This window comes from Ailuropoda melanoleuca, chromosome 12 (assembly GCF_002007445.2).
Source record: "Ailuropoda melanoleuca isolate Jingjing chromosome 12, ASM200744v2, whole genome shotgun sequence".
Taxonomy (NCBI): domain Eukaryota; kingdom Metazoa; phylum Chordata; class Mammalia; order Carnivora; family Ursidae; genus Ailuropoda; species Ailuropoda melanoleuca.
In genome coordinates, this window is record NC_048229.1 from 30,620,520 (window position 1) to 30,641,386 (window position 20,867).

Genomic DNA, 20,867 nt, shown 5'->3' on the forward strand with positions numbered 1-20,867 from the left:
AGCCCCCTCCTTCCTCAGACCCAGGAGTGCAGAGCCTCCAGCCCCTCCTCCCTCAGACCGGAGAGTCCCTGCTCCCGGGCCCCTCCTTCCCCAGACCCAGGAGTCCAAAGCCCCCAGCCCCCTTCTCCTTCAGGCCCAATAGTCCAAAGCCCCCAGCCCCCTCCTTTCTGAGACCCAGGGGTCCGGGCCCCCAGCCTCTCCTCCCTCAGACCCAGGAGTCCAGGGTCTCCAGCCCCTCCTTCCCCAGACCTGAGAGTCCAAGCCCCCAGCCCTCTCCTCCCTCAGATCGAGGAGTCCAGGGACCCCCCCCCCATGCCAACTCTTCCCTCCGATCCGGGAGTCCCAGTCCCCCAGCCCCCTCCAGCCTCAGACCCGGAGTGCAGGACCCCAAACCGCTCCTCCCTCAGATCCAGGAGTCCCGACCCTGGCCTGTCCTCCCTCGGCCTGGGCCCCAGCTCTGCTCACAGCAGCGAAGTTCCCTTCCAGCCTGCAGCCCTAGCTGGCTCCCGTGACTGGAGACCCCAGTTCCTCTCTCACATCCTGTCCGGAGACTGCTCCCTGACTTCAGGAATATCCAACCCCGCCCCCCAGCTGCAGGGCACACCCCAGGCCCTGCGCCCAGCCTCTCTGATTATTTGTCTCTGCCTCTCTCTTGAAATATTTTTCTTTGTTTCTTTTCTTTGTGGTCTCTTTCTCTGTTGCTCCGTTTTCTTATTTTGAGGGTGTCAGCCACCCAGTGAATTCACGACAAAGCTGACAGCCCGACACTCTCCGAGGGCCAACTTTGTAGGTTTTAGCCGGTCCTCTTCTTACCTCATTGTACAGCCACCCCCACCTCCCACCCAGCTTGCTACACCGAATGTTCTCCAGACCCCTTCTAAATTTCCTCCTTGGAACCCGTCCCCTAAGTGTCCCCTGAAAATCCCCTTATGCTTCTTTAGTATCTTCTGATATGGCCTCAATAACCTAATCCCAAGATATATTGCGGTCAGGCTTAGAGGCCCCCTCCAGTCCCCCACCCCAGCCCACACTGCGGCGACAATGCCTCCATTATACTGGAATGTTGTACATATATAGAGACTTATTTTAAGGCATTGGCTCATGTGATTGTGCTGGCTTAGCAAGTCTAAAATATGATAGGGGTGGCTGGCAGGCCGGGGACTCAGGGAAGAGTTGCAGTTCAAGTCCCACAGGAGCAGGCGGGAGAACCAGGGAGAGTGGATCATGCGGATGGAGCCGTGGGCCCGCCTGCGGGAGGTCCGTTTTGTCCTTCTATTCAGGTTCCAACTGATGGGCGGTAGCCCACCCACATTCTGAAAGGGCAGCTCGCTTTCCTCCAAGCCCCCTGACTTCAGTGTAAGTCTCATCCCAAAACACTCTCACGGAAACATCCAGAGTAATGTTGGACCCAACGTCTGGGGCCTGGGGCCCAGCCAAGTTGACACGTGAAATTAACCGTGACACATGGTAAATCTGTGTTCGACTTAGTGAGGAGCCTGTATTCATTTTCGTTCCTCTCCCTGGTCCACTAAGATCCACCCTGAGGGCCTCTAATGCCACTGGTGGGTCCTCCGTTCATGCTCCAGGAAGCCTACAATAGCCCCCTCGATTCTTTCCTAAAACACTCTGAGGAACCTGCCATGCCCAGCTGTCCCCTCTGTGTCCCTAGGGATCTGGCTATGTCTCTAGGGGACCGTTCCAGCAGCCTGGGGGCTCTCATTTTAAAGGCCTCAGGACCAAAACCAAGCGAAGGAAAGAGTAAAATAAAGCCCCTGGGACCCTGCTGTGATGTTGCGTGATCCCGGGTATAAAAGAGCCCACGTCCCTGCTTTACTTTCCCTTGGAGCTTGGAAACCATCACCCTGGGGGCCCAATAAGGAGCTTTAATGCCCTGTCCCTGGTGTCCTGCAGGACCATGGCCAGAGGAGGCCCCTCCTTGGCCCTGGGGCTCTGATATCTCAGATCCCCGCCCCCTTGTGCCTCGCGTCCCCTGATGGAATCCTGAGGCCCAGCAATAACAGCTTCTGCTAATCTCTTTCTGAATCGGCCACCCTCCGCCCCGCCCCAGGATCCTGCTAAACCAGTCTTGAGCCCTCCCCCTGCTGTGACCCCAGAGGGGCCTCAGCCCCAGGCCCTTGGCTCCTGCTGTGGCATTTCTGCCAGCAGCAAACCTCCTGCATTTCTCAGGACTTGCTATCAGGCCCTTCCCCTGTCTCCTTGTCCGTTGGACTGTTGCTCCCAGGAGGGAACCACCCTCAAGGGACCAGGGACCCCACTAAAAAGGGGCCCTGAGGTCTTGTTACGTGGCTCTGTGTCTCCTCTTTAGGTCCCCTGGGTCCTACTCTACTGGTTAAGACACACCCCCCTCCTAGGGATCTTCTGTAGAGCCTAGGTCCCTAAACAATGCCACTAGAGCCCTGGGGACAAGCTGTTGTGTTCCTGCCACCGCGCTCCTGGGACTCTAGTCCATTGTCCATGGGGCCTTCCATTAATGCTCACATTTTGCCCAGCTGTTCTTCAGCTCCTGCTTTACCCCTCTCTGGGTATCAGTCTCCTCCGGGTGTCCTTGGTCCTGCTACACTGTCCTACCAACTGTCACTGCAACACTTCTCAGGACCTACTCTAATATTCACTGGGTCCTATCAAAAGTCCTTTGGGGCCGTGCCTGGGGAGCTCAGTCGTTTGGGCATCTGCCTTCGGATCAGGTCATGATCTCAGGGCCCTGGGATAGAGCCCCACGTCAGGCTCCCAGCTCAGCGGGAGTCTGCTTCTCCCTTTCCCTCAGCCTCTCCCCCTGCTTGTGCTCTCTCTGTCTCTCTCTCTCAAATGAATATATAAAATCTTAAAAAAGAAAAAAAAAAAAAAGAATGCCTCCTAGCTCTACCATGAAGTCTTTAGGTTCCTGTTAAAACACTCCAAGGGCCTGCTAGTCTGTGCCCCCCAGAACCGTCAGAGTATCCTCTGGGCTCTGGGAGAATTCCCCGCAGGCTTTTTCCCATGTGTCCCAGGATCCTGCTTCAGTGGCCATCGACCATGGCCCCGGATCAGTGCATTCATTTCCCATGGCTGCTATAATGTCACCACAAACTCAGCGGCTTAAAACAACACAAATTTTTGATCTTACAGTTCTGGAAGTCAGACATGTAAAATGGTCCACAGTGCTGGTTCTTTCTTGAGGCTCGAGGGGAGAATCCCTTTCCGTGCCTTTTCCAGCTTCTAGAAGCTGCCTGCGTTCTCCGGCTCATGGCCCCGTCCTCCAGCTTCAAAGCCAGCAGCATAGCATCTTCTCCCCTTTCTGACCTTTGTGTGTGTGTGGCCGTCTGTCCTCACATTTCTCTCCGGCTCTGATCTTCCCCACCTTCCTCTTCTTTTTTTAAAGTTAATTTTTATTAAACAGGAGAACGAATGCTTTTCTCAGCCTGTTTGGGGAGCAAACCCACGACGGTGTTGTTAATGTCATATTCTACCCAATTGAACTAACCAGCCGCTCAGCCCCCCACTTCCCTCTTTACTCTCAGGATTACACTGGTCCCCTGGATAATCCCAGATCATCTCCCCATCTCAAAATCCTGAATTTAATCCCATCTGCAAAGTCCCTTTTATCATATGTAGTAACATAGTCACGGGTTCCAGGGGATTAGGGAATTCACATTTGGGGGACCACTATCCAGTCTACCACAGTCAGGACGGATGCCCTTCCTTGCCCTTGGTAGAATATCCCCGTCTGACCTCCTCTCCTAGGGCTTGGCAACGAGGGCTCTCAGGCTGCCAGAACATTCCCCATAACATCCCTCCTTCCTGCTACAACAGAGAAAGCCCTCAGGGTCGCTTAGTACCCACTGGGAGTCCCTTCTAGGTGTCTGAGGTCCTGTTATGTCTTCAGGGGCCATTTACAGCATCTGCTGGCTGTCCCTTCTCATATTCCCAGGGTCAGGCTCTACTGATTCTGCCTGTGCCCTCCAGAGCCCTGGGGGCTCCTGCTATCATTTCCCCAGGGGCCAACTATAAAGAAGAGAAAGCCCATGGCAGGACCCATTGCATAATTTGCGGGGCTTGGGACAAATGAAAATGTGGAGCCCCTTGTTCCAACTTCAAGACAGTTCGAGCAGAGCATTGAACCCATAGTGAGTCCCTTCTGAACCGCGTCCATGAAGCCGCATTGGCCCTGGGGACTGTGTACTATGATCGGCCCCACGCCTTAACATCCGCCCCTCCCCTCTGCACCTGCACCGTAGTGCCCCCTACTGACCCCGGAAGGCAATCACACCTGAGTTCAAAACCAAATCCTGCCTCTTCCTCATTGGCTTCTCTGAGCCCCGGTTTCCTTACCTATAAAATGGGAATAACGTTCCTGTGGATCTCAGGGGAGAGGCTTCATCGAGTTAAGTGTTGGGCATGGGGCACATGGTAGGGCATTGTAGTAACATTTGTTTCCCTTAATCTCCCAGCTGCTGTTAGGGTCCCAGGGACCTCAGACACCCGGCCCCAGGTATGTCTTGCTCCCTCTTGCATCCCAGGGGCCAGCACGGTACATATTGGTAGAATGAATGATGGCAACTACAAATGACCCTGGGCTGGTTTGATATGCCCCTAAACCTCTTCTAGAATGGCTTTGGTGTCCTTGCTAGAACGTTCTAGCAGAATTTATACTGTAGCCCTCTGTGATAATATGTAATAGAGCTGGGACCTACCAGAATGTTAGATTCCCAGGGATTTCCCATGATGGGCTCAGGGCAGTGCCAAAAGGTGGCAGCAGGGCAGCTCAAACACACAGGGAAGCTACTACAATTCACATTCCCTAGACTCCACGCACAGACCTCCGGACAGGACCAGTCAAATGATTCCAGGTGCCTGCTTCTGGAAGTCCTGCTAGAATAGAATACCATGGGGCTGCAACAATGATTGCAGTATAGCTATCTTAGAATATTCCAGAGGCCTGCTGTGATAGGTGCAGGGCCATGACACATTGTGATACCAGCAAGAGCCGCCCTGTTTTCATGTAACAGGCCTGACCCTTGCTGACATCATACATCTAGGACCCTGCTATGAAACCGTGCCTGCAGCTAATTTCCCTGAGAAAAATGCAATGCCACTGGCATCTCCTGTAGAGGCATGCAGAATATTCTAGAAGCATGCTAAAATAGACTCAAGGTCCCATGCCAGCTCACCAGGGCTTGCTATAATAGACGCAGTTTCCACAACCACACAATGAGTAACTCTGGGGCCCCCTGAAGGGACCCAGGGCCTGCCACACTAAGCTACCTTGGGGCCTTTCTCTAATGGGCTCAGGAAAAATTACTTCCATCAGAAGTACCATTTACTAGAATTAGTTCTACTCCATTAACACACATAACCATAGTTCATCCTCCAATGGGGGAGAGAGGCCAGAACCCATTTTACAGATTAGGAACCTGAGGCTCTGTGGTTGCAGGGCGGCGGCGGGCGGGGAGGGGGGGCGTCCCCTGCTAATGAGCAGCAGAGGTAGAAACCAGAACGGAACCTGTGGTCATCTTGCTTTCACTTGGAGGTATCTGCTCATGGTCCCTGCTTCTGGCCATTCCAGGCCTTGAGACCCAGGGGTCAGGCCTGCCCTGTGAGAATGCAGGGATTCAACTTTCATTTGTTCACTCCTCTAAACACGTATGGAAGGCTTACAACTTGTCCATGTGCTGAGAATGCAGAGCTCACGTTCCAGTGGTTAATATGTAAAACAAACATGCAGTATCACATAGCATTTGTACAGCAAACATGCAAATATACAAGAAATGGGCTTCATCTGTCTCTATAGGGCAATAAAGCCAGGAGGGGTGGTTAGGAGGGCGGATTGGAGATTTTGCCAGATGGGAAGAGGCTGGTGAGAATTACAGGCGAAGGCAATGAAGGAGGGAGCCAGGTGGACACCTGAACTGAGAGTTTCCAGGCAGAGGGCACAGCCAGTGCAAAGGCTCAGAGGAGGGAGCAGGTCTGATGGGCGCTGGCTGGCCGAGCAAGGAGGGAAGAGCAGTGCGGAGAGCAAAGAGCAAGCACTAAGGCTGTGACTGGATGGTGGAATGGTCTCTGGCCGTCACCTGACTCTCGAAAGGGTAGTCACCATGGTCACCTCCCTCCAAGCACAAGTGGCATGGCCCCAGGGCATCTCTCCCTGGTCTTTGCCACCTGACCCACCAGAGGTGTCCCCCAACACACACCAGGCAGGTGCCCCACCTGTGACTAGGTAACCTGACACGGTGGGGTGCCAAGGAGACACCCCAACGACCGCTGGGAGGGAACAGGGGAGCAGGGCTGCTGTTGTCAACAGGGCAGCCCCACCCCAAACGGAAACACCTGTGGCAGTGGGGGGGGGGCTCCGGAGCAGCCTCAGAGCCTCAGAACCCTTTCTGGGTCCCGGTCCCCTCCCGTGGGGTCTCTGCCCTCCAGCACGGGGTGGGGCGGGCTTGCAGGCTGCATGTCTGGGGCGGTGCCCCCTTCTGACCTGTCCCTGCCCCTTCCTGCCCTCTTTGATGCGGCCCCACTTCCTCTGGCAGGAACCCCCGCCCTCACTGGGTCCGGGTAAAAAGGAGCCGCGGAGGCGGTCCAGAGGCAGCAGCTCCTCTCTCCTCTTGGCCCTGTCTCCCAACCCTTGTACCAGTGCTGTGCCTCAGTCCCTGGTACAGGCATGGGGGGCAGGGACCTGGGGACCCCACAGCACCGGGCCCCGAGGGATGAAGTCAGCAGGTGACTCCAGCACCCCCCGTCCTCTGTGCCTCCATCTCCGCCTGCTGCGACTCGGGTGAGGGTCTCTCTCCAGATTCTAGAAGTCAGCACCCCCCCCACTGCCTTGCTGACCCCCAGGTCTATCATCTCAAACTTGATTTCCTGCTTAAGGTCCGTCAGGTCTTGTTCTGAAATCTGAGTCTGTCACTACCTGTGGCCTCCGACCTTGTTCAGAGTCCAGGGAGCCCTCTGTCCTTATCTCTGTAACTGACCCTCAAGGTCCCGCTCCCTGTTCCCAGTTTTTCTCTAATAGAATGCCTTCTACTGTTAGGGTCAACCTCTCCCCTTTCCCCACGTTTCCCCAACACTGTCTGGGCATGTCAAACCTCTTTCCCTGGGGCACCTGGGTGGCTCAGTCGTTAAGCATCTGCCTTCAGCTCAGGTCATGATCCCAGTGTTCTGGGATAGAGCCCTGCAGGGCTCCCTGCTCAGCGGGAAGCCTGCTTCTCCCTCTCCCACTCCCCCTGCTTGTGTTCCCTCTCTCGCTGGCTGTCTCTATCTCTGTAGAATAAATAAATAAAATCTTTAAAAAAAAAAACAAAAACTCCCTAATTTCTTTGCCTGACCCTGTCCCCATTTCTCTCCTCCCCTAAGACCACCCCGACCAGGTCAGTTTTCCTTCCAGGGGCTTCCTAACCCGTTTCTGAGCAGCCTGCAACCCGGTCCTGTAGAGGTGGGTACCAGGCTGGCTTCAGCTCGGGCTATGAGTGATGCCCTCAAAGCCAATTTCCTTAATTTTCAGGCAAAGGCAGTATCTATAGCCTGAGATCTGGCGCTCAGCTACTCACCGAAGGGAGAGCCTGCCCCCTCAGAGGAGTTTGCTGTCTGCAAAGGGGAATGCGCTCACTCAGGAAGGGGCAGTGGGGCCTGGGGCTGTAAGGGGGAGCTGCCTGGCTTCCCTGCCCCACTCCTCCACTGTCAAGGAGACAGGAAAGCCCAGGTTGAAGTCAAGACTGCTGCGTTTCAGAACCAGGCAGCACAGGACTCCACGAGCCCATGCGCTACCCCCCACCCCACCTCACCGCCCCAAGCAGGCCGAGTGGCTACCTCTCCCTCCCCCTCCAAGGCCAGAGGGCCTAGACCAGAGTTGAGAACGCAGGAGCCTACGCCCTCACTCACTTCCTCCCCAGAGACTACCACGCCCCAACGCCAGGTAGAAGTGCTTACTTATTCCGACACCAAGAAGTGACATGGGCCAAAAGGAGACCCAAAGAGAGGAGCAGTGTCTTAATACAGGTTCATATCTTCATCTACAGATGAGAGGACAGGAAGGATGTGGCTCCCAGTTCCACCCCTTACATGGGGGGTCCAGAGGATGAAAGAGAACCCCATCTTTTGCATCAATCCCATTCAATTTCCAGAAACAATCCCACTGGCAAAGGAGCAGATACCCTGGGCCAGGCCCCTGACTGGGAAAATAACTTTATTTTCTTCAGGGGTGTGGACAGATGTCTAGTCTCAGAACTTCTGGAATTGCTTCTTGGTGCCAGCAGCCTTTGTGACTTTGAGCACGTTGAAACGCACGGTCTTGCTCAAGGGCCGGCACTCGCCCACTGTGACGATGTCGCCGATCTGGACATCCCTGTGGAGGTGGGCAGGGACTGTCACGGGCTGGATTGTCCCATGCAGGCCACTAGAGGCTGAAGCCTCTCTGCTTTGGCCCCACCAAACCCTACCCAAGCTCCAGTTTCCAGTTCCACCTGCCCCTGGTCATTATTAATGGAACACAAACTGTGTCCAACGTACCAAACTCAAAACTACAGAGAACACTCCACCCCTCTCAGGGGCTGCTCAGGGCAGACGACGTCCATTGATCCTCTCCAGTTTACACAGACTGGAGGCTCCTGAGGACATCTGCTTGGTTACACCATTCTCCTCAACAGTTTACTACCCACACAGCGGCCAGAGTGCCCCATTAACCCAGGCCAGGTCCCATGTCACTCAAAGTTGGAGGCAGACCACCCCCTCCTCTCTGCCTGGGAACCCGAGGGCCCATCATGTTCACCTGAAGCAGGGGGACAGGTGCACGGACATGTTCTTGTGGCGCTTCTCAAAGCGGTTGTATTTTCGGATGTAGTGGAGGTAGTCTCGGCGGATGACAATAGTCCTCTGCATCTTCATCTTAGTCACCACACCTGGGGGGAGGGGACGGATCGTAGGTCGGCCCCCCAGGAAGGGGGGCTTTGGGCAGCCCAGAGCATGCTGGGAGTTGGGAGCAGCCAAGGACAGATCCCAAGCCCCGCTGCTGACATCAGGTGTGCCAAGTGGGTTTCTCAGCAGTGCCCGTGGCGGGCATCTGAAGACCATCGTGAAAAGACATTATCTGCCAGTGCCCCCTGGAACCAGGAGTCTCCCAACTCCTTCCTCACCCAGGAATCTGAGCATCCCCAGCCCATCATTCCTCGGACCCAGAAATGTGAACCCAAGCCCCAGAGGCCCTCACTCACCAGACAGAATCCGCCCTCGGATGGAGACATTACCAGTGAAGGGGCATTTCTTGTCAATGTAGGTGCCCTCAATGGCCTGAATAAGGGAGAGAAAGGAGTGAGCCTTGAACAAGCAGTTCCTGAAATAACGGTGGTGGGGGGGCGCCCTCAGGAACATGAACTACATTTCCCACCAGCCCCTGGACCAGCCACTCCAATGTGGGCAAGGTAACCGAGTTTGTGCACACGTGTAGGGACACAGGGATCTCCTTCCTTCCGAGAGTAGCCTCCATACCTCCTTGGGCGTCTTGAAGCCCAGACCGATATTTTTGTAGTATCGCGGGAGCTTCTCCTTGCCAGTTTCTCCAAGCAGGACCCTCTTCTTATTTTGAAAGATGGTTGGCTGCTTTTGGTAGGCGCGCTCAGTCTAGGTGGGAGGAGGAAACTGGTGAGTCTGGAGCCGACAACCTGGCCTGGAAACCTTCCCAGAGGCCCCCAGATCCCATCCTCTCCAGCATTTACTCCCCAAACGTCAGCCTCCCAAGCCTCGATAATTACCATCAAAAACACTAACCCCGAGTCTCTAAGTTCAAACTCAACTCTGAACCAGAGTTACTACAGCATTAATGTTCTAAAACACCTCCCATAACCCGCAGAATTCATTCCTTAAAACCCAGGCACAATCATTACTCTAACAACGTGGACACCTTTCTGCAACGATTATTCTTCAAGCCACGGGAACACCCATCTAGGATTCTCTCCTAATAAAATATATGCGACTTCAGAAATAAATACTGAAACCACAGGCTTCCTGGATTAACCCTTAGCTCAGTTCTCACAGGATTAACCCGATGGCCCAAGGCCTCCGGAACACCACCCCGTAAATCCTGAGTTTTAAGAAGATAACACCTAAAAGGCTTGAGCCTCACTAAACCCCACGCGGGCAGGCCCCGGGACTTAGGAGACGCTAACCTAGATTAATTCAAAGACACGCGCCCCCGAATTAAGTCTGGGAAATCGAGGCCGTCTCGCATTAACCCCCGAACTGGGGCGCAGGGTCCTTCTCTCCGGGACGCGCCCGAGGCCGGGGGTGCGCCCCGCAGCATCCGCGCCAGCCCCGAGCCCGCACCTGAATGTCCGCCATCTTCCCGGCCGCCTCAAAAAAGGAAAGACGGAAGGGTGTCCGGGTTTCCTTATCGACTGCAAGGGGGCTAGGGAGGAAGTGACGAAAGGGGGCGGAAGCACGGTTTGGGGCGGTGCCTCAGGCGCGACTGTGATTGACGGGCGGCCCAAACCCAGCACGCGATTCGGAGACTGCGCGGACGCTCCACAGGAAGAAGGGCAGGGGGTCGGGCAGCAGCAGTCGGCGTCTCGCTAAAGTCACACCATGAATGTGCTGGGCGCGCTAGTTCACGCTGGGGAGGCGAGGCCAGCCTTGAGCCGCCTACGTTATCGCGAGAGTTATAGGGAGGCAGGCATGTTTCGGCCGGGCTAAGATCACGTGGGGTATGGAGACCGCGTGGCTGTGCTCCTGCAGAATTCAAACGGGATGCGGTGGCGGCCATCTTTTTGCGGGGCGGCCCACACGGTCTTAGGAGCATGTGCCAACGGCGCCGCCATCTTTGTGAGGGGCGGGCGTAGACCATGAGTTTTTTTCAAGTTAAATGAAGTTTGTTGTCCTTGATGTCCTGTTTCAATCCCCAGACAACGGTTTAGTGAAAAACAAAACAAAAACCCTTTTGCTGATTTTCTGTCTGAGCACTGTCTGGTAGAACTTTCCGCAATGATGGAACTGTTCTATGTCTCCGCCGTCCAACATGGCAGCCGCTGGCACTTCAAGTGTGTATGAGACTGAGGACTGCAATTTTTAACTTTGTTGCATGTTATTAGATTTAAATTTACACAGCTACATGGAGCTAACGTCTACGGCATTGAGCGGGCAGGTCTATAATTGGATACTCATTTGTTATTTTATAAATTCTTAGCAAGCAAAGTCTTACGAAACAGAGATTAAATATATATATATATATACAGATAGATAGATAGATGCAACTGGCAAAGAATTGGTCTCCAAGTGTCCAAACGCTGCCTCTCCATTTGCGTACTTAACCTGTAGCATGAGGCTCTGGTGCACAGACCACATTTAAAAGGCCTAACTCTCTTGTGATGCGGTTCTTCAATTTTACATTCTTAGAGCTGACTGCCCCTCCTCTCCTCCTTCCTTGCTGCTTCTAAAACATGTAGATTCCTCTGGGCCTTGGGACTTTTCAACTTGCTGTTCCTTCAATTGAATTCTTTGTTCAGCGCCTCACCTCTCAGGCTCTGGCGGAAGCTACCCCTCCCCAACCCCAGCCTCCACACTGGTGACCCACTATGAAGAGGGTGAGGTTTCCAGGGAGCCTGGGTGGCTCAGTCGGTTAAGCGTCTGCCTTTGACTCAGGTCATGATTCCAGAGTTCTGGAATCGAGTCCCACATTGGGCTCCCTGCTCAGCAGGGAGTCTGCTTCTCCCTCAGCTCTTCACGCTGCTCATGCTCTCTCTCTCTCTTTTTTTTTTTTTAAGATTTTATTTATTTATTCGACAGAGATAGAGACAGCCAGCGAGAGAGGGAACGCAAGGGGGGAGTGGGAGAGGAAGAAGCAGGTTCACAGCGGAGGAGCCTGATGTGGGGCCTCGATCCCAGAACGCTGGGATCACGCCCTGAGCCGAAGGCAGACGCTTAACCGCTGTGCCACCCAGGCGCCCCTCTCTCTTTCTCAAATAAATAAATACAATCTTTAGGGAAAAAATTAAAAAATAAATAAAACCTTCTATGTCTTCCCCTCCCCCACTGACCTTGTCGTGGCTTTATTTTTGGAAGAAATAAGTAATTTCTGGAGTTTTTGGTTGAGTTGATAAGGATTTATGATATTTAGTTTTAAAAAAAGTTGTTAGTTGCAAGGTGTGCTAAGCTATGTACAAAAGCGACTTAGAAAAAAAGCCTGGAAGGAAATGCATGACATCGCCCCTGGTGGTTTTCATCTCCAGGTGGTGAGATTAGGTGTGATTTCCTCTCTGGTTTTTAAAATGCTCAGTATTTTGCAAATGGCTCAGAATAGCTGATGAGATTTTGATGATAAGAGAAAAACAAAAATATATATATTGCTTCACCGTGAAGGGGTGGGGTAGTTTGGAGATATTTAGGTCCACAGCTTCTAATGACCACAACCCGCAGTAGGAAATACAGTCGCATCCTGACCAAACACCTGCTTCTCTCTCCTCCCCTTCCCTCCCATCCTTGTCCTTTATTTATTTTTTTTAAATTTACTTATTTGTTTAAGTAATCTCTACACCCAACGTGGGGCTTGAACTCATGACCCTGAGATCAAGAGCCGTATGCTCTTCCAACTGAGCCAGCCAGGTGCCCCCTTCCTCTTGCTTTCTAACTCAACTTTCTCCTTTCCTTCCTGCAATACACTGATTTTTTTTCTTTTCGTTTCTATTCAATTTCGTTGTCATTTCAAGGCTGGTTACAACCCACCACATTGATTTCGGCCCAGCAGTGCCAGACAGCCTTGATGCGCAATGATGAACTCCAGCCAACTCTAGTGCTCATCACTTGAGGGAGTATTTCTGGCCTCTGCCGGATTTCAGACATACTTACCAGGGTTTCACAATAGAAATGTAAATGACCTGGAGAAGCTCACGTTCCCATGTGCACCCCAAAGACTAGCAAAGTAATACCCTCCCTTGGGCCCTGCCAGGGATGGGAAATGGACCAGGACGGGAAAGGGTGCTAGAACTCCTAGGGGACGAAGCAGAGATGGGCCAGGCATGCCCGCACACTGTGGGAGGGGGCTTTGTGGGCAAGGTGCAAGAAGGAGCTTTAAAAACGTTCCTGCTGCTGACCCGGAGGTTCTGAGCCTCCAAGTTTGCCCTCTAGGAAGGATTAAGGGGATGCCCAGAGATTCCATTTTCATTGTCTAATGGTGAAGGATGTTGTGCACCTTCTCACGTGCTTATCGGCCATTTGTCTATCTTCTTTGGTGAAATATTTCTTAAAATTCTTGCCCGATCTTTAGTTGGTTTTCCTTATTATGGAGTTTGGAGAATTTTTATTTTATTATTTATTTATTTATTTTAATTTGAAAGACAGAGAGAGAGAACACAAGTGGGGGCAGGGGAGCAGAGGAAGAAGTAGACTCCCCACTGAGCACAGAACCGGATGAGGGGCCTGATTCTGGGATTCCAGGATCAGGACCTGAGCCAAAGGCAGACGCTTAACAACTGAGCCACCCAGGTGCCCCTGGTTTGTTTTTGTTTTTCTTAAATATACCCAGGAAACAAGTTCTTCAAAAGAGGTGGGATTTACAAATATTTCCTTCCAGTCTGTGGCTTTTTTCGTGGCTTGTGTTTGAAGTGGGAAGTTTTTACATGTTTGTACAGCCAAATTTATCTTTTTAAGGGATCATGCTTTTGGCACGACTATTATCGTGCTGCTTTAACAGGCAGTTTTGTTAAACTTAGTATTTAATTTTGGCCACTGCTGGAGGCAGCTCCCGTGGTGAGGGGGAGCCCCAGAAGGGGTAGAGATACTACCCATTTGTAGATTCTAGAGAAAACTAAGTCACTGTGGTATCTTGGACATTTTGGTTAGATTACCAAGACAGGACATGTGAGTTGTAATCTGCCCCCTGAATTAAAGTAAAATGCCCTGTGAATTACAATAAAATGTCTATCACATTCAACCAGTTTTCTCTGTGCTGTTAGGCATCTGAATATTGAAACTTCTTACAGAAATTTCCAAGTGTTATTGCCCACTAATCCATAAGGGCAGCATGTTAGCAAGTGATTGTGAAGATCCTGGTACCTGCGCAATGCTCCATTTACCCTTCCAGATTTAAGAAGTCGTTTTACAGGCGCCTGGGTGGCTCAGTAAGGTAAACTTCCAACTCAGGTCATCTCAGGGTTGTGAGCTGGAGCCCTGCCTCGAGCTCCATGCTGGGCGTGGAGCCTGCTTAAGACTGTCTCCCTCCTAAAAGCATTAGATTTCATATTCCCACCTCCAGCGCCTACTGCTACTTGCTAAGTTTCCTGTCCCAGTTTCTTTACACAAAGCACAGACCTTCTGGTGTGGCACAAAAAAATAGCCCACCAGCCCCCACAATGATGGGACTGGTCTTAAGATGGTGACAATTCCATCCTTTGCAGCTATATTAGTGAGACAGTTTAGGTCCCCTGGGCAACCTCAGGCCATGCTAGTTTTGAGAAATACACCTATACAGACTCTCAAGGAATTTCCTTGAGTGGCAGGTAAAAACTCTTGGTAGGTAGATAAAAACTCCAACAGACAGGTTATAATCCACCCACTGTGGAAAGTGACTTGAGCATGGCCAGTCGTTATCTGTCAAGGCCCCTTTGCTTGCCAAGGGCCTGCCTCCACAGCAGACACACACTGCAAAGACGCCACGTTTCTTTAAAAATAATTTATTAGTTTGGGATCACAAAATACAGGGAAAGCACCAGGGCAGTGCCTGTGACCCCTTGGCTGTACTTCCCAGGCTGCCGCCTGGACTACCTGTGAACACCACCAGGGTTGACCCCCAGCATGTTCGCACCCTAACTGCTGCAGAGCATAGCACTCGAGCCCGGGACAAGTTTAAACACCCCATTCACAACACAGGGCTCCCCTCCAATCATCTCCAAATCTCTCTTGCAAACGGTGAAATAGTTGTTCCACAACTATCAATTTCTGAGAACTCTCGGGAATGAGTAGGTCACAAGCAATTATGCCTCCAAGCTCTTAAAGTTGTGTTTTTTTTTTAACCTTTTAAGCGTTTCATTACAGCAGTGACTAAAGCCCTTTCTGTGTCCCCAGCATTCTAAGCCCCAGGCTGCCTGTAGCTCGAGGACAGCAGCCCCGGGGAGTCCCCCATATCCTAGGGCGGCGGTGGAGGAAGGGCAGGCCAGGCATGAGGAATAAACAGTCAATTTTATTGGGCTCAGACCAGGAGTCCATGGGTCTTGAGGACCTCTGTGTATTTGTCAATTTTCTTCTCCACGTTCTTTTCGGCCTGTTTCCGTAGCCTCTGTGGGGTTTAGAGAACAGATGGTGGTCAAAGGCTGCTGCCCAGGACCTTCGCCATCCCAGGAACCCAATCCTACGCCCCGCCCCAAGTTGGGCCTCAAGCAGAGGCTTCTGGGACCAAAGACCACTGTGTCCAGAGAGTTCACCCACAATGCCCTGCCCAGGAGTGTGGTGCCCTTGGTCTCCTGCCCATCCTCACCATGAGCTGCTTCTTCTTCCGGTAATGGATCTTGGCCTTCTCCTTTCTCTTCTCCTCCAGGGTGGCTGTTACTGCCTGGTACTTCCAGCCAACCTCGTGAGCCAGGCGCCCCAGGTAAGCAAACTGGGGGGAGGGGAAGGAAGTTCTAAGCAAGTGGAACCAGGGGGGCTATGGGACCGGGAGCTGACAAGCTGTCCTAGAGGACCCCACTTTCTCTAGCATGCCTAAGTTCAAGGCACACCCACCCCCAGGGGCTCCCACTGGCATCAGCTGAGCCATTGGCATTATCGGCACCGCCCAGTGGCATCCGCAGACCATCGTGAGAAAGAGCCATCATCTGCCAGTCTCAGGCCTCAAGTTCGCCCCCTAGCGAGATGATTCAGGGATACCTGAACTCACCTTCCGCGTGGGCTTCAGGCGCACCACCTTAAGGGCAGCAGGAACCACCATCCGCTTTTTCTGTTAGAGAAGGAGAGGGGCTTAAGAGCCCTGGAGTAAGGGGCAGGCAGGGAAGGCGGCTGGCTGGAGCAGCGTCTCAGCCAGTGCTGTTCTCATGAGGGTCAAACAATGTAGGTATAACTGCAACATCACAGACGCCAGACACAGGACTGCTGTGCAGACGGCCGTCGAGCTCACCTTGTCGTAGGGTGGTGGGATCCCATCGAACACCTTGAGGCGGTCCAGAGCAGCCTGGCCTCGCTTGGTCTTGTGGGGCAGCATGCCTGTGGGTGGAGGGACAGCACGCTCGCTCCGCGGGGCTCACAAGGACCCTGCCCCCCCGCCCCCCGCAGGCACACTGGTGGCCTCAGATGGTAGTGCATGTGGAGTCATCTCATGGTCGGGGGACTCGAACACGAGTGGGAGAAGTCCTCATCACTGGCCACCCATCCCATCGCCACCTGCAGTCCTCAGGCCCAGCTCACCTCGCACTGTCCGCCAAAAGATGCGGCTGGGTGCTCGGAAGTGGTAGGGGCCACGGGATGGGTTGGTGTTCATGCGCTTGCGGAGGAAGGCCAGGTACTTCACTGGGGAAAGAGAGGGTGCCAGGCCTCAGCCCCCAGCCACATGCTACCTTCTTCAACACACACATCCATACTCTCCCAAGGGCCTGTTAGGGAACGTAAATGAGCACTTCCCACCACTAGCAGGCTCACTTCTGGAGCCAAAGGCGGCCGCGAATCTCCCAGGTCCACCCTCTCCAGCCCTTCTCCCAGGTCCTAACTCACACTTGTTTCTGTAGAAGTTGCCAGAAATGTTAATGCCCTCACAGCGCACGACTACAACCTTCCGACCTAAAGGAGAAGAAAAGTAAGGCAAATAAGGACAAAGGCTATGAAGCCACCCAAGGGCTCTACCTACAAACTGGCCGCCACCCACCTGCCCAGTTATTGCTGAGGACTGGAAACAGGGTTCAGGGTTCATCCCGTGGAGCTGACCACAATGCACAAGAAAGCCAAGGCCCCAGCAGAGCTGGATTTGCGCTTAATGTGACAGCCGACAGAAAAGAATTTTCCACCTCGGAGCCCCAGACCCCAAGAAAGAAAGCAGGTGGCAGGTCTCAGAGCGGTGCATGGGGTTGATCTCATGGTCGTGAGACTCAAACGAAAGATGGTGATTGTTGCTCATCACTGACCACCGGCTGGGACTCATGCCCAGGGGAGCTGTGGGCAGAGCAGACTTACCCAGAAGCACCTGTTTGGCCACGATGGCCGCCAGGCGGCCCAGGAGATGGCCTCGGCCATCGAGCACCAGGACCTGGTGGAGGTAATAGGGTGAAAGGACTTAGATGGACCCTCAGCTTGACTCCCCACCCAAAGCAACCACTGCATCCCTAGAGTGCCTCCTATCCATGAACAGGCCTGGAAACTAGAATCCAAGGCCCACTACAGATCTGGCCAAGAAAACAAATGGCTGACTCACGTTTTCAGTTAATGGCATAAAACAAAGCCCTTTCCTCACATCTCAGCTGCCTGAAGGGCCGAAATTCTTAAGCCCCGATTACATTCAAGGGTGACAATGAGCTGGGATTTGAACAAAGGCTGGCAGCACTCTGTCCATTGATCCAGTCAGAATTTATAATCCCTGACACAAGTTGTGGAATTCCAACAGACCACTTCTCTCAAGGTCAAAGTTTCCAGCGCAAACTGAATCCTAAAGGAAACAGGCTCAGAGTGGGTGAGGCTCTGCGAGTAGTCAGGAGCCTGGGCTGTATCTTATGCTGAATTGAACTCTGCATCCCTGGCTGAACTGCTCAAAACCAAATCCTCAGCTTCACCACGAGTCAAGTCCCCACTCTTACCGAATACTTGTTATATACTTGTGATTGTTGGAAGGCAGAAGGGTACAGAATCTAAAGCCAGGCTTCCTGACAATGTGACTTTGGCTAAAAATCTCCAGCTTCCTCACCTAGAAGATGAGGATAACAGGATCTGCCTCAGGAACATTATTGTAAGTTAACCGAATGACACCAAATATAAACCAAACTGTGCCAGGCACCCAGTAAATGCAGAAAACACGTGTTTCGGGAACTCTACCACCTTCCTGACCCCACAAACGTGCTCCTTCCTTCCCCTACCGCTCAGACTCCTTACAGAAAATTCACATGGACACCCTTTCCCGAGCCATCCCCTTCTTTACATAGAACAAACGAGACGAGGAATCCAGGGACTCGGAGCTAAGCTTCTGCTGTGCCCCTCGAGGGCCCCCAGGTGGTTGAGGGCAATGGAGCCTTTTAGCAGCTCTCTGGCCTTTTAAACCGTCCGTCCGCCCCAACGACCAAAAGAGAGCCATTCATTCCTAGATGTCTTGTAGTCACGAACGCTCTGGACCCACTGCGTAAGATCTCCCAGCAAAGCGTCCAGGGCTGCAGGACACGGATTAGTACTCCCACGAGAATGAAGCGCTGCGCGCCTGGGGCAGTGCGGGAGCGCCCTCCATTTTGGCCAATCCTCGGTTCCCCATCGCCCCGAAGCCGCCCAGGCGCTTTCCGCGCGCTTCCCCGTAGCTAGGGACACATGAGCCCGACTCGGCCAAAATCTGGCCGAGTCGAATGGCAAAACCAGAGTTAATTTTAAAGTAACTCTCCCCCATAGTCGCCCCTAACAAAGGGATGATGCCGCAGTTTAGCCCCGGGTCAGAAAAACCGTCCCAGTATTTCGTATTATTCCCCCGTTGCAAACTTTTTTAGGCCCAAAGCCTCTCATTTCGCTCAATTATCGAGTTTAGGTTTCACAACACACCTAGGAAGGGAAAGAGGGCTCAACCTCGCTCTGGCCTGGATCCCACCCAGCCCCACGCCTTCCCGGCCCGCGCGGAGCCCGCACCTGCCCCTCCGCCATCTTCGGCAGCCGCCTGGGAAAGAAGGAAGATTCGGCGCAGGGTTTCTTATCCCTTGAAACAGGGGCGGAGGAAGTGACGCCGCATGGGCTGTGCGGGCAGCCTTCCGTCTTTTCATTGGACCAAGTGTCTTGCGCGTGCGCAGAGGGGCCCCTCTAGAAGGCGGGTCATCTTCTGACTGTCCAATCTGGTTCCAATCCTTCCCGTCGGCTCTTAGGCAGCCATTGCTGTGCGGGGCGAGAGATCACGTGGGGTAGGAAACCGCTCTGCTGGGGCGGGGCTGGTCAGCCTCGGCCGCCATATTTTTGAGGGGCCGTTAATCTCCCTCTCCGGGGTTGCCCGGGTGTGTGCGGGGGCGGGACGGGGGGAGAGCGCCGTCACTCGCTCTGGCGACAGCAGGCTGCAGGGCACGTCGTGGCCCGCAGGGGGCAAGTGGGCTCTCTCTTCAGCGCTCATTCTAGGCTTAAAGGTCTGGATTCCGGTACCTGTTCTGCTTCCTTGTAACCTGGCCGAACCCCCGGCCCTGTCTGGGCCTCAGTAGCCCCATCTGTAAAACAGGTGGAAGTAGTTTTCCCTATGAGATCCAAGCGTGCATAAGGGAATGAGTTCCAGATGGCTTCTAGACCTTCTCTTTGGCTGTGTCCCTTGCCTCGGATGTCCACCCCTCCAGCCCCACCTTCTAAAATCTGGCCTGTCACAGTCCCAGGGCTTTTTGGCTCAAGAGTTGTTTCCTCCAGAGCGAGTCTCGGGATGTCAGGCTGGGTCAGGTACCCCTCCCTGGGTTCCCGGAGTGCCTGTACTGCTGCCGTTAGAGCGGGTGTCCCGCTGTACTGAAGGACCCTGGTCCCATGTCTTCTTCCCCATAGATCAGGAGCCCCGAGAGGGCGGGTTCTGGCTTGGTCTGGGTCCCAGCACTGCCGCGCACTGGCTCTGGGCCCCGAGAGGTCTCAGAAAACCGGTACCGGATGAATCATTGCATTAACTGAAAAACCAGGACTCACACCCCAACTGCCCGGTCCGCACCCTGTCCCATCTACAGACAGGCCTGGCCAGAGCTGGTAGAAAAGAATGGTTTATATACAATTTCCTGGGGACAAGGACTTTGTACAGAGGGGTATAGGTGGGGCTGGGGCTGGCGTTGGGGGCAGGCGTTGCCTCCATCCTGGGGAGAGAGTGAGCGGGGCACCACCGTCATAGAAGGGACCAGTCTCTAGCTGACTTCCTCCAAGTCCCAGCTCTGTGTCCTCTGGCAGGTGACTCGTCTCGCTGGGCCTCAGTGTCCTCTGTAAAATGGGATGATAGACATATCTGTCTCACTGGGCCGTCTTGGGGATCGTGGACAGAAAGGAGAGGAGAGCACCAAGCTCAGCGCTCTGCACAAACTGAGTACTGAAAACAATTCCATTTCCAGTGAGTGCCCACTGTGTTTTAGTTCCAAGAGAACTCTTCGCAAAGATGGAAACCGAGCAATATGTGCTCTCCCACACAGTTACAGAGCAGCCACGTGGGAAAACTGGGCACTCCAAATGCCCCCAGGGCAACCGAGGAGCTGAGGTTTACATTTTACCTAGTTTTAACTTAAACTGGTATTGTGCTTATTAGGAGAGCAGGAAAGCAGAGGGGACAGGAGCAAGGATGCAAGGAAAACTTCTCAACGAAGATTACCTTTTCCAAAAAAGTTGTAATAAAGATTACCGTACAGAAACAAGTGCTGAAATGAAAAATCATTTAAACAAACTGATCCTGGGCGGGACTGCATGGCTCAATGGTTAAGTGTCCGACTCTTTTTTTTTTTTTAAGATTTTATTTATTTATTTGACAGAGAGAGAGACAGCCAGCAAGAGAGGCAACACAAGCAGGGGGAGTGGGAGAGGAAGAAGCAGGCTTCCTAGCAGAGCAGGGAGCCCGAAGCCAGAACCCTGGGATCACGCCCTGAGCCGAAGGCAGACGCCTAACGATTGAGCCACCCAGGCGCCCCAAGCGTCCAACTCCTGATTTTTGGCTCGGGTCAAGATCTCAGGGTTGGGGAATGAGTCCCACTGGGCGTGGAGCCTACTTAAGATTCTCTCTCTCCCTCCGCCCCTCC

General features: G+C 53.3%; 2 protein-coding genes, 1 long non-coding RNA gene and 5 other non-coding genes across 8 annotated transcripts; all 8 read right to left on the reverse strand.

Annotated features, from left to right (window-relative positions):
* Nucleotides 1–3,096: 3,096 nt before the first annotated feature.
* On the reverse strand, nt 3,097–7,912 carry LOC117795234. Its single transcript, XR_004619129.1, has 2 exons — nt 7,542–7,912; nt 3,097–3,419 (listed from the first exon to the last, which is right to left on the reverse strand). It is a non-coding gene; the product is annotated as an uncharacterized LOC117795234 (long non-coding RNA).
* A 252-nt stretch (nt 7,913–8,164) lies between these two features.
* On the reverse strand, nt 8,165–10,343 carry RPS11 (ribosomal protein S11). The gene is given in 5 exon segments (NM_001304884.1): nt 8,165–8,335; nt 8,759–8,888; nt 9,201–9,276; nt 9,475–9,606; nt 10,309–10,343. Coding segments are annotated over 5 exon segments (477 nt in total). The 5' UTR covers nt 10,324–10,343; the 3' UTR covers nt 8,165–8,211.
* LOC117795318 lies at nt 8,996–9,081 on the reverse strand. Its single transcript, XR_004619291.1, has one exon. It is a non-coding gene; the product is annotated as a small nucleolar RNA SNORD35 (small nucleolar RNA).
* Nucleotides 10,344–15,150: 4,807 nt separating the features above from the next.
* RPL13A (ribosomal protein L13a) lies at nt 15,151–18,804 on the reverse strand. The gene is made up of 8 exons (NM_001304873.1): nt 18,769–18,804; nt 17,128–17,200; nt 16,672–16,737; nt 16,369–16,470; nt 16,082–16,167; nt 15,845–15,904; nt 15,446–15,568; nt 15,151–15,247 (listed from the first exon to the last, which is right to left on the reverse strand). Exons 1-8 carry the CDS (start codon nt 18,781–18,783, stop codon nt 15,161–15,163), a joined length of 612 nt encoding a protein of 203 aa, NP_001291802.1. The 5' UTR covers nt 18,784–18,804; the 3' UTR covers nt 15,151–15,160.
* On the reverse strand, nt 15,703–15,787 carry LOC117795317. Its single transcript, XR_004619290.1, has one exon. It is a non-coding gene; the product is annotated as a small nucleolar RNA SNORD35 (small nucleolar RNA).
* LOC117795313 lies at nt 15,974–16,044 on the reverse strand. Its single transcript, XR_004619288.1, has one exon. It is a non-coding gene; the product is annotated as a small nucleolar RNA SNORD34 (small nucleolar RNA).
* On the reverse strand, nt 16,245–16,329 carry LOC117795311. Its single transcript, XR_004619286.1, has one exon. It is a non-coding gene; the product is annotated as a small nucleolar RNA Z195/SNORD33/SNORD32 family (small nucleolar RNA).
* LOC117795312 lies at nt 16,998–17,081 on the reverse strand. The gene has a single exon (XR_004619287.1). It is a non-coding gene; the product is annotated as a small nucleolar RNA Z195/SNORD33/SNORD32 family (small nucleolar RNA).
* Nucleotides 18,805–20,867: the final 2,063 nt, after the last annotated feature.

What these genes read in the sequence shown, in the direction of transcription:
- RPL13A (NM_001304873.1), bottom strand. An exon ending in GGCCAAACAGGTGCTTCTGG is followed by an intron (nt 16,738 to 17,127) that starts GTAAGTCTGCTC and finishes CTTCTCCTTTAG; the next exon opens with GTCGGAAGGTTGTAGTCGTG. An exon ending in TCCCACCACCCTACGACAAG is followed by an intron (nt 15,905 to 16,081) that starts GTGAGCTCGACG and finishes CTTCTCTAACAG; the next exon opens with AAAAAGCGGATGGTGGTTCC.